Source organism: Carettochelys insculpta, chromosome 3 (assembly GCF_033958435.1).
Source record: "Carettochelys insculpta isolate YL-2023 chromosome 3, ASM3395843v1, whole genome shotgun sequence".
NCBI lineage: Eukaryota > Metazoa > Chordata > Testudines > Carettochelyidae > Carettochelys > Carettochelys insculpta.
This window is the reverse complement of record NC_134139.1, coordinates 8,848,607-8,865,072: the sequence shown is the minus strand read 5'-3', so window position 1 is coordinate 8,865,072 and position 16,466 is coordinate 8,848,607. Positions and strand designations below refer to the sequence as shown.

Below are 16,466 nucleotides of genomic sequence, written 5' to 3'. Positions count from 1 at the left end.
TTCCAGGAAGTATATTTTAGGACGGTGATAGGATCTCGCATTCAGAGCTGACACCAGGCTCAGGAGACACAAGTTCTATTTTCCACTCAGCCAATATACTCACTGTGTGATTTTAGGCATGTCAGGACAGCCATGTTTTCAAGGATGGGCCACTTACTGGCAGCATCTCACTTTGAGACAACTTTGTCCTGAGCATCTGCAGGTCTCACTTCAACAGGAGATGCAGATGCTCAGAACTTCTGAAAAAAAATTAGGGTTAACCGCAAACAGCACTGATAATCATGAACAGCTCAGATTTCCCCCTTTGTAAAAAGGGGGTGATGATGCCAACATGCCCAGAGTCTATGAGGCTAGGTGCCACACTGACCCCCAAATATCATTACTTTGTTTTGTTTTGTTTTTTATTTGGAAGACTGACCAAGCTGGAGACCGAACATTTCTGAATCAAAGTACAACTGTCAATGACGAACAAGGGGCAAGAACAAATTCTCAGTGAATAAACGCTATTCAAACAAACCCAGAAATGCAAGTACCACCTCACACAACATGGGCCAAGATTTTCAAAGGTAATTGGTGGTTTTGGATGTCTGGCTAGAGACCCCTTAAAGGGACCTGTTTGGTGGGGATCTCCTCTCTCCCAATCAAACTCCTTTAAGATATCTCAAGTTGGACACCGAAAGTCACAAGCCACTTAAATCCATGTGAGTGAAGGAGGTCATCCAGGAACACCACAGAGAGGGCCATCAGCACAGCCCTGAGGGACTCTGACACCATATGGGAGCTGAGAGGAGAAAGATGTCAAAGGAGCCACAGAAAGGGTGTCCAAAGAGGCAGGAAGAGAGACAGAAGGTCGGTGAAACCAAGGATGGGTGGGATTCAGGGACACAGTATTGAACAATGCAGTCAAAGGCAGAAGAAAGCACAAAGGAGATGGTGGGCTGGGACCCTAAGACCTCAGGAAAAGATTGTTCTCAAAGTCTCCACTAGTTTCTGTGAAGCTCTGAACTTCCCCAACTGGACCTGAGTTGGTAGGTGATATGCACCCTACAGGATGCAAAGGCCCCAAGTTGGATGTTTCAAAGTTCAGCTCTTTTTCTGTCATTCCCATAAAATAGAAGGAAAAAGGAGAATCATTTTTTTAACTATGGGATCTTTTTTTTTTTTAAATTAACCTCCTCCTAACTCTGATGTCACTGCCAGGGTTTAACTCAAACTATGGCAGACAGGAAGAAGTCTATCTTCAGGTAGAAACTAAGCATGGGAAATTCTCATACCAAAGAGGAATATTTCAGAACATTATCAGCATGTGAGTGGGGGATTAATACAGAAACTTACAAAATGGCTGTAACTTCAGTAGAGCTGAGAGTAGGCACGAGGGCATATCAATGAACGACCCCAGGGCCTAACACCATCAAATTTCTGCCTCTCTCCTCTCACTTCAAGACACTCTCCTTGTATGTTTCTGCCGTCTATTCTCAGATGAACTTAAAATCTTATACGGTGATGGCTATATTATGTGTTAAACAGATAATGCCAAGTGTTAAACATCCGTGTGCCTGTCTTAAGCGTGGATCATCACAGATACTGGCATGCTGATAACAAATGGAGTGCTATTATATCCAGGCATATTATTATTGATATTACTGTAGGATCTAGGAGTCTCAGACAGGGACCAGAACTCTGCTGTGCTATGCAGTCTAACCCCAGAACAAAGAGGCAGTCCTACAAAGCAGAACTACATCAACGCACACAAAGGAACATTTATCTGCCAGCAGGGTCCACGTGGAGGAGTTAGTTCATAGTTCAGACTCTGGCGCAGCAGTTCAGCAAACCCTGTGTACAGCTGTTGAACCACTTGGTAGCATTTAAGTGCTCTGGAGAAGCGTAAAACAAATAAGCCATTATCAATATGGCCTCTCTGTGGCTATTTTTAAAAAATAACTTTTGCCACCGTGTGGCCTGCACAAGCAGACGGGTATCTGACTAGGCCTCCTATCTTAGGGGAGCTTGACCCTCCTCCTTCAGATCCTCCCATCAGCAGAGGTCTGACTGTCCCAGCACTGGCTTATGTTCAGTACCACTACCCCCAGCTCTCCTACTCATACATTCACCCTCAATCAGAGCATCTCCATGACCCCACAAGGGCCGTCTCCTTATACTGAAACAAGCAAGCCAAACTAAAAACCCATCCACCCATTTCATTATTACATCGTTTACAACGAGCCCAGCAGTAGGTGCGCTGGAAGGGAACACCTTGTGAATATTATGGTGGGCTCAGTCTCCACAGTTACAGATCCAACACCCTCGGAACCTGACCAGTGCTGAACAAGAGAGTTTGCCGAACCATGGAGGTTAGTGTTCTCCAGCAGCATTACCAGCACTTCCACTACTTAGAGGGCTCTTAGGAGACATTTAGGGGTAAATTACAAATAAATAACACCACAGAACACTGAGAGCCAGGGCTGGTGGCTGAAAACAAAACAAACTTTATGGGATCACATGAAACTGGGCCACACCATGATAAATGGTCATCTGGGTAACTAAAATCATGCTGGATTACAGATGTTGCTGGGCTGGAGAGGTCCAACCTGTAGTACTGTATTTCTTAGTCAGTTAAAAGACCAGTTCACTAAAACACAAGACAGGTTTCTTATCCGGCAGAGGGAAAAAAGGTTGAAATATTTGGCCCAGCTATGTTATTTATCCATCCTCCAAGCACACCCTGTGAGCCAGCAGCTGTATTTTAACAGCTGCTTTCACTAGCTTTGTTTTTAATGTTAATTTTCAGTGTAAGGGCTCCCCTGCTTCTAACAGCAGCAGAACAGAGAAGTGCTCCCAGGGATCGTCAACAAGGTGAACAAATGTCAGAGAGGTAGCTGTGTTAGTCTGTAGCTTCCCGAACAACAAAAAGTCTTGTGGCAACTGATAGACTAACAGATATTTTGGAGCTTAAGCTATCAGGTGCCACAAGACCTTTTGCTGTTCTCAAAAGTGAACAAAAAGGCTTTTCAGATCCAGCTGCTGGCTCCAAGCAGGGATACACAGTCCCAGCCCAAGATAAAAAAAACTTGTAGTGCTCCAGCCAGCAGCCAGCAGCCAGCCCCATGCTGTGATTTACAAACCCGGGCTTTGCATCACAGCCCGGGTGAACGTAATAGCCATACCAGCTGATTAACCCAATATCCTGTTTTCCAACAGCAGCCAATGCCAGGTACTCTGGCAGGACTGAACAGAACAGGTGATCCAGCCACTGTCACCCATTTCCAGCTTCTAACAAAGAGGCCGTAGGGACCCAGTATGTAACTGCATGGTGTTCCAGGATATAAACTGCCATGGTCCCAATCCTGGTAGCAAGGATCCTGCGCCTGCACTGGTCTATGCACACAAATGGGATCGCAAGATTGGGGTCCACGGGATGGTTGATGCGAGCGAACAGCGGCTCAGACAAGGCCTTGTGAGAGGTCCGGCTGCCCCTGGTCACAGCTGTGACAGTCTGGGGCAAGACCCAAACCTCTCTAATTGCCTGTTGCGCACTCCCCACATGCTCCCCTGGCAAACCCCCTCATGGGAAAGGAAACCCTCCCCCATTAGCCACCCATCCCCCTGCCTGCCCCGGGCCACTACCAGAGCCCTCCCCCAACACACACCTCCCCCAGCCCCTAGCTCGGGCCATGCTGTAGCTCTGGTCCCTAGCAGCTTCCCCGACTCCTCCCTCCCCCAGGCCAAAGCTGAATGCGGGGGTGTTAATGCACCGCTCTACCTGGCACAGCCCCAGGCAAATCCTGTCCCACCTTCTGCTCCGCGGGGAGCCTCTTTCCCAGCCCCAGGGGCAGGCTCTGGGTACGCCTGAGCGCCTCTCCCAGTGGCAGAAGGTGGGCAAGTGAAATGCATCGCCTCCCCCACACCCACACCCACACCCACACTTTGTTTCCTAGGCACCCCCCCTGCATCCCCGCACCCACTATCACACCCATGCGACCCCTCCAGACACCCCCCGCTGGAAGCACGAACGCACCGTGCAACCCGCACGGCGCAGGGGGTCAGCTGGTCCTTAGGACACTCACACCGCCGGGGCAGAAGGCGCCGGCAGCAGCCGCAGCTCCGCAGCGGGGAGCGCACGGGCCATCTTTCTTCAGGGCACGAAAGCCAAGCAGGAAGTCGCTGGGGGCGACGTGTGCTAACGAGCCACGTGCGACGACGGGCTGGGGGGAGACCATCTTTGTTGCGGGTAAAAGCAGCCCGTGCCGACCGCGACGGGAGGGGGGCCGCGTTAGCCTGTGTCCAACGCAACAGAAACGCCGCCCCGGAGCACTTCAGAGCCCAGCAAGCTGTTCTGTGAAGCGCGACAGGGCCGGGGTTTTGTTTCGTCCTGGTAGGGCAGAGCCCCGGGAGGCCGCTCAGGTCATTAAAAAGCGTCCATCGGTGAAAACAGGAGGAAAAACAGTGAAGCTTTGGGGGGAAAAAAAATCCGAATTAAAAGCATCGTCTGGGGCCTCGCGTTTTGCAGCTCCCAGGACGCGAACCCGCCCAAACCTTGTGTGAACATTTAGTTCTGAGCGGCAGGGAGAAGTTGTTCGTAGTTAAACTGCACTGAAGCTGTTAGTCTCCAGAATGTTTTGGAAAACGTGGAGCAATCCCCTGCATGCAGAAGGATAGGGCATTTCAGAAGCAAACCTCCAGATCCACAGAGGAAGGAATTATTTCCCAGGCAGACTGGAAATCTAATTCTCTACAACCATTCATTATATGGACTCTTCTACACACTTTGCTTTATCTGACTCTTGACTTCCCCCCCCGCCACGAGCGCCCCTCTGCTCTTCTGATTTGTCAACCTTGATAACAATTTTTGGTTCTCTGTGCCTTAAATATTGGGTCTGTTCTGGTATAGCTATGGTCTGAAGAAGTGGATCTGTCCCACGAAAGCTCACCCCATAAATTATTTTGTTAGTCGTTAAAGTGCTACTGGACTGCTTTTTTGTTTTCGTACTGTGTGCTGTACTCTTCCTTCCCTTGACCTTTCTCCCCATGTTCACTTCGCTTTTTTCCTTTCATTTTTTTTAAAAAAAAAAAACTACAAATGGGCATGGGCGACCACGCATGTAACTCTCTAGATCCTGCTGTTGCCCCAGAAATAAATCCCCAGCAGTCCAGAGAACAATGTATTTTGCTTTTGTATGCCTAAAATCTTTCTTTTGAGATATTTTAAAGTCTTCTGAATGCAGGAAAATGCAGCAGGTTCTTCAGAATATTAAAGGGAGGGGATCTGTGCACCGGCGTTTTATTTTCTGACCTCAGTACAGCTGAAACTCAGCAAAGGAGCACACCTGTAGAGGTCAACATTCAGGATTGGGGCCTACACCCTCTTCTTCCTATCCCCATATTTCTTATGTGTCTCTTTGCTCTTTAAGACACCCTTCTGTCTCTGCCTCTTCACTGTCCACCCATGTTTTTAAAATTGAATACATTTTTCCTGTGGATAGTTAACAGTTAAATTCACAGATTATGACACTAACTACAAAAACTGGTAAACAGATTTGCAGTGTGGATTATTATTTATATGTAGAACACTGATGCACAGTGTTGCTATAGTCTAGAAAATTCACAGGTATTTGGTGCAGCTGTGTCATACAGTTGTATATTACCAATGGTATTTGGTGCTTTGTTTTCATTCATTGCTAGGTCTGCTAGACTTTTTATGAATGAGTAGGTACACAGGTACTTTGTGCAGGACTGTTGTAGGTAGGCAGGTTTTATATACAGTAACTGGAGAGGAATTCCCTTCTGTGTCCTACCTGAGGCACAGTGCTAAAGTAATTTGAGCCTTGTGTGGACATCTCCATGGAGTCAGGACTGGAATTCAGTCTGACAGCCTCTGGGTATGCCCCAGGACTGTGATGTAGCCTCTTTGCGGATCGGAACAATGACTGCTACCACACCACAGAAATTCTTGGCCATAGGATTTATGTTAAGTAAGGATTCTGTAACCCACATACCTACTGGGTGTGGTGTACAGTCTGTCTTATCTAGTGGCCCTGAAACACTTACAGAGAGAATAATGAGTCCACTCTACAGATGCTTTACTAATAGCCAGCTGGCGTTTAGTTCATGCACTAAGCTCCTGAGGTCGCAGGTCCAGTTCTGCCTGCAGCTGACCAAGGTCTGTAGGCATTATAATTCTGTACCCAGTTTTTAAATCCCCATCAGAGGCTGGCTTGTTCAGGACTGGCAAGAGACCACACCACCCTTATGAGCAGTACACAGGTGGAGACCAGTGTTCCCTGTAAGCTGAGCACTCGGGTGGCCGTCCAGGAGAGATTCAGGTGCCAGCCAGCTGATTAGCAGAGTCCCCACAGCCACACACAACTGGCAGCCTGTGTTTCTATTGGTGGTGCAGATCCACACATGCCTTGTTGCACATAAAATTTATTTTGCCCATGGATGGAAAATATTGGAAGGAACCCTCCTCTGCTACATACACACACGCACACTTTGATGATAAACAGAAGGCCATCAATGTATACAGTATGTAACACTGACAGACCTGGGTTGCTGCTGCCAGGGACAGAACCAGTGAGCATAGGGTCTAAAATCCTGCACTCTACCACATGAGCTAAAGGCCAGCTGGCTCTCTGCCCACAGCCTTCACTCACCCCAGATGAGGACTCAGTGCCTCTGGGTACCACAGTTATTTCATTGATAAATCATACCTCATGTGCAATATGAGCATACAAACAAAACTACAGATTCTGCTGTGGTGGGGCAGTATGAGACTATAAAACAGGTTAGTACAGAGGCCAGGTCTACACTAGAATTTACAGTCAATTGTAGATATGCAGTTCCAGCTACTACAATGGCATATCTGGAACTGGCTTATCTAGACATCCTCACAGAGGGAGGTCAATAGAAGAAACCCTCCCACGAACCTCCCTTAATCCTTGTGATACTGAAGAGTACAGGGGTCGGCTGTTAACCCCAGATAGTTTGATTTTGTACGTTCGTAGTATGTGCGTGAAATTCATCCCTGGAAGATCGACCCTGATTGGGTCAATCTTCTGGGTAGTGAAGACATGCCCAGAATTCACAGCACAATCCAATGTCAGTTAAAAAAAAAATCTTTTCTACACACATCCAAGTCAACAGAGCTAATTACTTCTACTCCTGAGTTGCCTCTGTCCACCTGGAGAAGATGGACACACTGAATAAGGAACTAAACCGGCAGCCACACTACCCAGGGAGAGATCAACCTGCTCAGGGTCACTCTTCTGAGGTTTTGTTTTGGATATGCATGAAATGGGGCTTTCTAGGGTCAAAGTCTACCCTGGAACACCTCGCGAGTGGAAATGTTAACAGGAGGAGTGTTCCCGTTGACCTTCCAGACAGACAGCCTTAGAAATTAACTCTCATTAAGTTGATTTTAGCCACACAATTGGCATAGCTAAAAGTGCACATCAGCTGTTGACTACTATGTCTAGTGTAGACACAGCCTTGGTGTAATTTACTCTGATAACACAGGGTCACCTAACAAAATTAATAAGCTGCCAGTTTCTCCCATACTTCTTCGTATTGTACTGGAAATCCTAACAGAAATCTCTCTGCTGGCCTCAAATGAGCAGGTCATGGTCTGTGATTTTTCCAAGTCATTTCAGGGCTTTCCTATGACTGAGCACAGATTAAGCAATCTCACCCGTAAGAGGAGGAGCATCTACTTTACGGTATTACTATTTATGCTTCTGAGAAACAAGTTATGTAAGGATCACCACCTGTTTGCACGTGTCATGTGATGGTGTCACTGTCACATGTACACGCAACACAGTGTCAGAGTGACCAGCTTAGGTCAGGCTTTTCTGACTTCCTGAAGATCTTTCCACCCTGGGGGCACAAGTGACTCCCTATTTGTATATGAGCCTCTGATGAGTGATCTTCCCTTCCTCTGCCTTGGAGTTAGATCTGTGAGTTCCTTATTAGTGGGTGGGTTTGGGGCTTTGTTAGGGAATCTGGATGAGATCCTCACAAGCTATGAATTATTAGTTATCTTTATTTAACCAAAAAGGTCCAGGGCAATATTCCTGCTAATCTTTTTAATCCACACACAGATTTTTTCCACCCATGTGCAGAATATTTTTGTGCACTGAGATGTGTGAACATGCGCCACCAGTAGAAAGAACCTAGTTGTGGGCACTCTGCTAATCAATTGGGCAGCATTTGAATCTCTCCAAAGCAGCCACACAAGTATACAGCTTACAGCAGGGGTGTCCAACAAATGGCCTGGGGGCCAGAATCCAGACCATGAGCCTTTTTAGCTGGACCACTGAGCAGGCAGGAGTGCCATTCTTAAAAGGCAGCTGGGTGGCTCTAAGCTACGTGTGGCTCTTTAAAGAGCCACTTGAAGCTCCTGCCACCGCTCCCTCCTCCACTTCCTGTACAGCGCTGCAGTTCCCAGCGCCTTGCCGCGATGCTTGTGGGGGGAGCCGCCAGGGGTCGCTGTGGAGAATGCAAGCTCTGTCCCTCGTGGGGGTTTGTCCCTGCATGGCCCCCGTAATGAGTAGTCTTGGCGCATGCGCATTTGCTCACTCCCCAGCTGGCATGGCAGTTCAGCAGCCCCGCCGAGGGTGTCAAACCACTGAGCGTGCTGCTGAATGGCATTGTGCAGACTGCCTACTAGGCTAGGCCAGTATCACCAAGGAGCCGCTGCAGGGCCAGGTCTACCCTACCCTGAGGTGGTGCCATAGGAGTTCCAGGCCCTACTTGCCAAGAAGAGCAGCGTCTGCAAGGTAGCAGCACCCAGGTGGACAGACAGACAACAGATGGACTGGCTGGGCTGGAGGGGCAATGGGAGGATGTTGGGACAGACAGAAGGACAGGGTTGGGCTGGGGTGCTGTGGGCGGGTGGGGGACAGATGGACTGGTGAGCCAGAGGGGCAGTGGGGAGTTGTAGGGACAGATGGACTGGCTGAGCTGGAGCAGCAGTGGGGGTGTTGAGACAGACATGGAGGAGCTGGGCTAGAGGGATGGATGGGGGTGTTGGGTCTAAGCCTGGGGTTAGTTTGGGGCTATGGTGGGGAGGTTAAGCCCAGGGCAGAGGGGTAGCAGTTTGGGGCTATTTTGTGTTCGGCCCTGGCAACATGTAAAAAATTGCCGTGTGGCTCCCGGTGAGAAAAAGGTTTGACACTTCCAGCTTACAGGGAATGCTGGCCCGAGGCCCATTGTGTTGAGTCCTGGACAAATATAAAAAGCCATAGTCCTTGCCCCAAAGACTGTCAAAGCTGCAGAACGTGTGGCTAAGACTGATGGAAGGACGGTGAGCTGTAAAATGCTGTATGCAGTTCTTAGCTGATTGGTTGTAGTGATTACAATTGGATCTGGCCTTAAATCTCTGCCACAGACCTGTTGGCATAGAAACAGAGGGGTTGATGAACAGGGTAACCAGAGATGGGAAACATGGGGAAGGATGGCCCTTGAAAGGTTAGGAGTCTGTGTGACCGTAGGTGACCTTCCTGAAAACACCATCCTGGGCCCATGGATGTAGAGGCCCAATACAGCAATATCCCACAAGGGTTACATCTGCACTTAGAGAAAACTTGGAAATGGCCATGCTAATGGCCAAATTGAAGAATACTAATAAGGTGCTGAAATGCATATTCAGCACCTCATTAGCATGCCGCCGGCCACAGCACTTCGAAATTGCTGCTTTTCACTCCTGAAAAGATACAGCCAAAAAGATGGACTTCAAACTGTTAGGAACATTATCCCTGATGAGACCGAGGCACAAATGGTGGTGGAGCTTTGTGACTTTGTCCTCACCCACGACTATTTCAGATTTGAGGACAATTTATACCTTCAAATCAGTTGTACTACTACGGGCACCCACGTGGCCCCACAGCATGCCAACATTTTTATGGCTGACCTGGAACAACCCTTCGTCAGTTCTCATCCCCCAGTGCCCCTCCTCTACCTGCGCTGTATTGATGACATCTTCATTACCTGGACACACAAGAAGGAGGCTCCTGAGGAGTTCCACCGTGATTTCAACGGTTTCCACCCCACCATCAACCTCAGCCTGGACCAGTCCACACAAGAGATCCACTTCCTGGACATTACTGTGCAGATAAGTGATGGTCACATAAATACCACCCTATACTGGAAACCCATGGACTGCTATGCTTACCTGCATGCCTCTCGCGTCCATCCAGGGCACACCACACAATCCATTGTATACAGCCAGGCACTAAGGTACAACTGCACTTGCTCCAGTCACACAGACAGAGACAAACACCTACAAGACCTTTACCAAACTTTCCTGAAACTACAATACCCACCTAAGGAAGTGAAGAAACAGACTGACAGAGCCAGATGTGTACCCAGAAGCTGCCTCCTACACGACAGGCCCAACAAGGAAAATAACAGAACACCACTGGCCATCACATACAGCCCCCAGCTAAAACCTCTCAATTGCATCAGTGATCTACAACCCACCCTGGACAACAATCTTTGACTCTCACAGACCTTGGAGGAAGGCCAGTCCTCACTTACAGACAGCCTGCCAACCTTGAACAAATTTTCACCAGCAACTATAGACCACAACACAGTAACTCTAAACCTGGAACCAATCCCTGCAACAAACCTTGGTGCCAACACAGCTCACATACCTAGTAGGTAGTCCATCATGTCCAATGATGACATCAAAACTAAAAAAAATATAACGTGCCAGTTGTCTTGCTATGAGGGCCATTCTTCTCTCAGGCCTCATAGCATTGTCCCTGTCCAAGAGGGTGCGAACGTTCCATGCTGCAAATATCTTTCTTTTCACTGTTTCTCAACCATTGTGAGAGTAAAACTGCCAGCTGCAGCATGCTGGCCATTTTGGTTGGGACGAGCAATTTTTGAGACACCTTTTCTAGTCCCCTCCCTAAAAAGCCCTGCTCAGTTGCCTGGGATGCTGCCGAACTCCCTCTGTCGTCCCCGGGTCAGAGTCGAGTCACCAAAGTCCACAGGCCACCTACATGCAGGTTTGGAGATATGACTCCCAGTGGTCAACACCACCGGTCGCTCCACCCCCCGCGCCATCACTGCAGGACTTTGAGGTAGACAGAAATGATGAGAATGGGCAAATAAATGGCTATTAGCCAGGGATAAAGTATGGTGCCCTAGCCTTCATAACAAGGGCAGGAGATGGATGGCAGGAGATAAATCACTTGATCATTGTCTTCTGTTCTCCTTCTCTGGGGCACCTGGCATTGGCCACCGTCAGCAGATGGGATGCTGGGCTTGATGGACCTTTGGTCTGACCCAGTATGGCCATTCTTATGTTCTTATGTTCTTAACCTGTGCGGGAGAATGTTTAAAGCGGAAAAGCCATTGCACAGGGGCAGTTCCACTCTCTCGACCTCAGAAGCCTGGTTCCAGTGGTACGAAAAGGCGGCACAGCTGGGATTCCTAGGCTGCAGTGGATGGCCATGCCATCTTTGGTGCCTTGTCATGCTCTTTGCTCTCCACAGAGTGTTGCAGAGCTGCCTTCCTGGTTGTTGGATTTTGCTCTTGATCTCACCCACCCAGTCCGCCGGGGCCAACTTCGCATGCTGGGATAGGCAATTCCCTATCTCACCACAGGTTTCACACTTGCCGGCTACCCTCACTTGGTTTAGCTCACCTGTCCAAGTGGTTTATCGGGGTGAGGCCACTGCATACTACAGCTTCTTGGAGCCACAGGTGAGAGCTGGGTGCCGGGTGGAGAGCAAAGGTGCACAAACTGCCCCCGAAGAGACACAACAAGTCCCTGCACCAGAGGTGCTACCCCTCCCTGGACACCCCATACACCATATCATAGATATGGTATCTATAGATGTGGGCATAACAGAAGAATGAGAAGTACTGGTCTATGCGTATGGCAAATCAGAGGTAAAATGTATTTTGGGGGAACTCAAGTAATCTAGATCAGTATTTCTCAACTTGGGGATTGCAGCCCCTGTCGACAGGGCAACATAGGACAGGTTTGGGTGGGGAGGAAATCGCAAATGCATGGAACTGCTCAGGTCCCCATGCTACAAGATTCTCCACAAAGCAAAATTATGTGCTTCATCCAGCCATTTCCAGCTCGTGTTTCAGAGCAGCAATATCATCACAGGACTTAACCACACCAACCACACCATCCGGGGTTCTTTCATCTACTAATATAATATATACCGCCATGTGCCAGCATTGCCCCACTGTAATATACATTGGCCAAACTGAACCTTCTCTACATAAAAGAATAAATGGACACAAACAAGATATCAGGAAAGGTAACAAAAAACCCTGTAGGAGAACACTTCAGTCTCTATGGACACTCAGATTTAAAAGTAGCCGTCCTACAACAAAAAGCTTCAAAAAGAGACTCCAAAGAGAAACTACAGAGCTGCAATTCATTTGCAAATTTGACTCCATCAACCAAGGATTGAACAGAGGTTGGGAGTGGCTGTCCAATTACAAAAGCAGTTTCTTCTCTCTTGATGCTCACAACTCCACATTAGCTACTGATAATAGGCCACATCCTCCGTGAGTGAACTGACCTAATCAACTCTGGCCCTCCTCTTGACCAGGACTCCCTCCTTTTCATAAGATCATATATTTAAACCCTCCTCTGGAGCCCCCAACTCATGCATCTGAGGAAGCGGGTCTTTGCCAGCGAAAGCTTATGCTCCAAAATATCTGTTAGTCTATAAAGTGCAATTATCATTGTTTTTGACTCAAGGGTGCAATTCCTTGTTAAATAAGACCTCAGGTCTGTCACTGTAGTCACATGAGGTGAAGAAGCAATGAGGTTCTCCTATTTCTCTCCATTTTCTGCTGAAAGTAAAACATGTTCCTCTTGCATGTTCAGTGAATTGGCACTTTTCTGATATCTGCCCTGTCAGCAAGCTATGACATTTGCTTCTCAAGAACTGTACTAACAGTTATCAGCACAAGGAAAAACAGTTGCATAAAACAACAAGGTCAATGCTGCAACGTGTAGTTTCTTATTGCGCCTCTCTTTTAACTATGTGCTGAAAATAGCACACTGATAAAATGACCCCATGTGCTAGATTTAAACTGGGCTAGAGGCTAACACATGCTTAAGACAGGAAATGTAGAATTTAGACTCACACTTGACTGGTAATGAAGGCCACTATGGAGAAGGAATGATCCAGTGAACCAAGTATGGGGATTATGAAGTAACTTTGTTTTCTGGTTATTGCTGGATTGTGCCACAATTAATATTACTGTTCTTCTGAATGTTGAAATTACAGAGCCAGAACCACCTCTGCGGCAATAAAGTTAATCTGATTTGAGTTCAACTAGAGTTCATCAGTGTCTAAACTAGCAATCCAGCAGGGATGGTTAATTCCACAAGATGAGTATATTCTATTCAAGGACCCTCAAAGATGTTTGCAGCTGTAAAATACCAGCATAGAAATGGCAGATATTATGATCAAAACTGCCATCTCTCATTACCATTTCCTTACAGTGCCATAGTATCAAGGAAAACCAAAAAGAGTTGGCTTAAAACCATGCCAACTTCCAGTTCAGAAAATCTGAGCATTTCCTGTCCCCAAAATTCTGAGTCCTCAGAAACTGTGCTATGTTAGCGCTGATCATTTTTTTTGATTGCCTGGCGACTTCTGAATCTCTGCCGTGTAAATTCACTGTTTTCCTGTAACCTTTCCCATCCTGGTAGTTCCATTTAGCTCCTTTAATTTTTGGAGACAAGTGGCTGTAGCTATCTGGCTACCCTTTCCTAGTTCAAAGGGAAGGAGAATGAGAAACTATCTACTCTAGGAGACTAGGTTGGATTTAGTCAGGTTAATTTTTAGCACTTGATTTTGTAAAGTTGGTTGTGCATGTCCCCACTGGTATATGAAGTTGGCGGAGTGCATCCCCATTAGGGTAGCCAGATTCAACTTTCTCAGCAATGCACTGGGTATGTGTTTCTCAGTTCCTGCTGCCCCTTGCATTGTGGGTTAAGCTCCCAGTGTCTAACGGAACAAAAGTGCTGTGGGTGTATCTGGGTTTGGATCATCAGCCTCCCTTAATGCGTCTCTCTCCTCTCTCTCCCTTTGGAAAGCAACGGCAAAAAGTGTTTTCACACCTTTTTTTCATCTGTGAAGACACCATTGCAAGGCTAGCATGGAACCCAGCCAGCTTCAAACTATTGCAGTAAGTATTGTGAGCACCTCCCGCATTGTGCTACAGCATGTGCAGAGCCCAAGCAGCCTTCCAAGCAATGAAGACGCCGAGGAGGGCACGGACATACACCAAAGTGAAACACTGGAGTGGAAGAACAGGGAGATGCTGGCTGTGTGCGATGCTTTTTACACAGTGTAGCGCCAGTTCTGCTGCTGTGAAACGAGCTCAGACTGGTGGGACCACATTACTCTGCAGGTATAGGGCGATCAGCAGTGGCTACAAAACTTCCCCATGCATAAGGCCACTTTCATAGAACTTTGTCATTCCTGCTGTTTTCCTTCTTGGACTCCAGTTTAAGTAGTGAAACTTGAGTTCTGCTTAGCTATACCTCGACCAATTATTTTAGTACCGTTCTACTAACCAACCATAACCTACTGGAACCGAATTATCTAACCAATCATAACTCACCACATTAACTGATTTACACTTCGCAAAATTAAATTATACAGCAGATGGGAACAATTGCAAACCAGACAGAGATCATACAGAAAGCAACAGAAGAGTGAAGACATTCATCATAGAATGGGGATTCCACAAACAGTTATTGATAAGTATTTTCTTGCCAGGTAAAATGTTGTTAACTAAATTTTCTTTACCCATCTTGAGATCTGCTTTTTCTCTGATGACAGTGGGTAAAGAATAAAATTGCAAGGCACGTAGACGAGCACGAATTGTTGGGCAAAAGTCAGCATGGTTTCTGCAGAGGGAAGTCGTGTCTAACTAATCTATTAGAATTCTTTGAAGGGGTTAATAAACATGCGGACAAGGGGCACCCAGTGGACATAATATACCTAGATTTCCAGAAAGCCTTTCACACGGTCCCACACCAAAGGCTTTTATGTAAATTAGGTGGTCATGGGATAGGAGGAAAGATCCTTTCATGGATCGGGAATTGGTTAAAAGACAGAAAACAAAGGGTGGGAATAAATGGTAAATTTTCACAATGGAGGAGGGTAACTAGTGGTGTTCCCCAGGGGTCAGTCCTGGGACCGATCCTGTTTAACTTGTTCATCAATGATCTAGAAAATGAGGTAAGCAGTGAGGTGGCAAAGTTTGCAGATGACACCAAGTTGTTCAGGACAGTCAAAACCAAAACAGATTGTGAAGAACTACAAAAAGATCTCAGCAAACTGAGTGATTGGGCAGCAAAATGGCAAATGAAATTTAATGTGGGTAAGTGTAAGGTAATGCATGTTGGAAAAAATAACCCAAATTACACGTACTACATGATGGGGTCAAATTTAGCTACGACAGATCAGGAAAGGGATCTTGGAGTTATAGTGGATAGTTCTCTGAAGACATCCACGCAGTGTGCAGCGGCAGTTAGTAAGGCAAATAGGATGTTAGGAATTATTAAAAAAGGGATCAATAATAAGACAAAAGATATCATACTTCCCCTATATAAAACTATGGTACGCCCACATCTTGAGTACTGCGTGCAGATGTGGTCTCCTCACCTCAAAAAAGATATATTGGCATTAGAAAAGGTTCAGAAAAGGGCGACTAAGATGATTAGGGGCTTGGAACGGGTCCCATATGGGGAGAGGCTAGAGAGACTGGGACTTTTCAGTTTGGAAAAGAGGCGATTGAGGGGCGATATGATAGAGGTATATAAAATCATGAATGGTGTGGAGAAAGTGAATATAGAAAAATTATTTACCTTTTCCCATAATACAAGAACTAGGGGACACCAAATGAAATTGATGGGTAGTAGGTTCAAAACTAATAAAAGGAAATTTTTCTTCACACAGCGCACAGTCAACCTGTGGAACTCCTTGCCGGAGGAGGCTGTGAAGGCCAGGACTCTATTAGGGTTTAAAAAAGAGCTTGATAAATTTTTGCAGGTTAGGTCCATAAATGGCTATTAGCCATGGATAAAGTATGGTGCCCTAGCCATCAGAACAAGGGCAGGAGATGGATGGCAGGAGATAAATCACTTGATCATTGTCTTCTGTTCTCCTTCTCTGGGGCACCTGGCATTGGCCACCGTCGGCAGATGGGATGCTGGGCTGGATGGACCTTTGGTCTGACCCAGTATGGCCATTCTTATGTTCTTATGTGGCATTAGAATGTGGTCTCCTTCCTAACAGCCTGGTATAACACTATTGTCATGAGATTTAAATGGAAGGCAAGTATGTGACTTATAGCCCTACAGTTAATGTCTGCTGCTTCTAATTTTGGTTGTAGAGGAAGGCCATTTCAATATGCCTGTAGAAGAACCATATTGGTTATACTGTTACAGGCCGAGGCAGATCATCTGCCCACTA

The 16,466-nt window shown here is 46.9% G+C and overlaps 1 protein-coding gene across 5 annotated transcripts in view; it reads right to left on the bottom strand.

Annotated features, from left to right (window-relative positions):
• Window positions 1–5,140, bottom strand: part of CHGB (chromogranin B) — a 135,834-nt gene extending 130,694 nt beyond the window's left edge. Inside the window, exon 1 of one of the 5 annotated variants that reach the window (XM_074989330.1) lies at window positions 4,065–5,140. In XM_074989330.1, coding sequence (XP_074845431.1) covers window positions 4,065–4,217 — 153 coding nt within the window. In that variant the 5' untranslated portion in view covers window positions 4,218–5,140. Of the gene's footprint in view, window positions 1–4,015 lie in introns of all 5 variants that reach the window. The other 4 variants (XM_074989329.1, XM_074989331.1, XM_074989333.1 and 1 more) reach the window with 4 other exon arrangements.
• Between the last annotated feature and the right edge of the window lie 11,326 nt (window positions 5,141–16,466).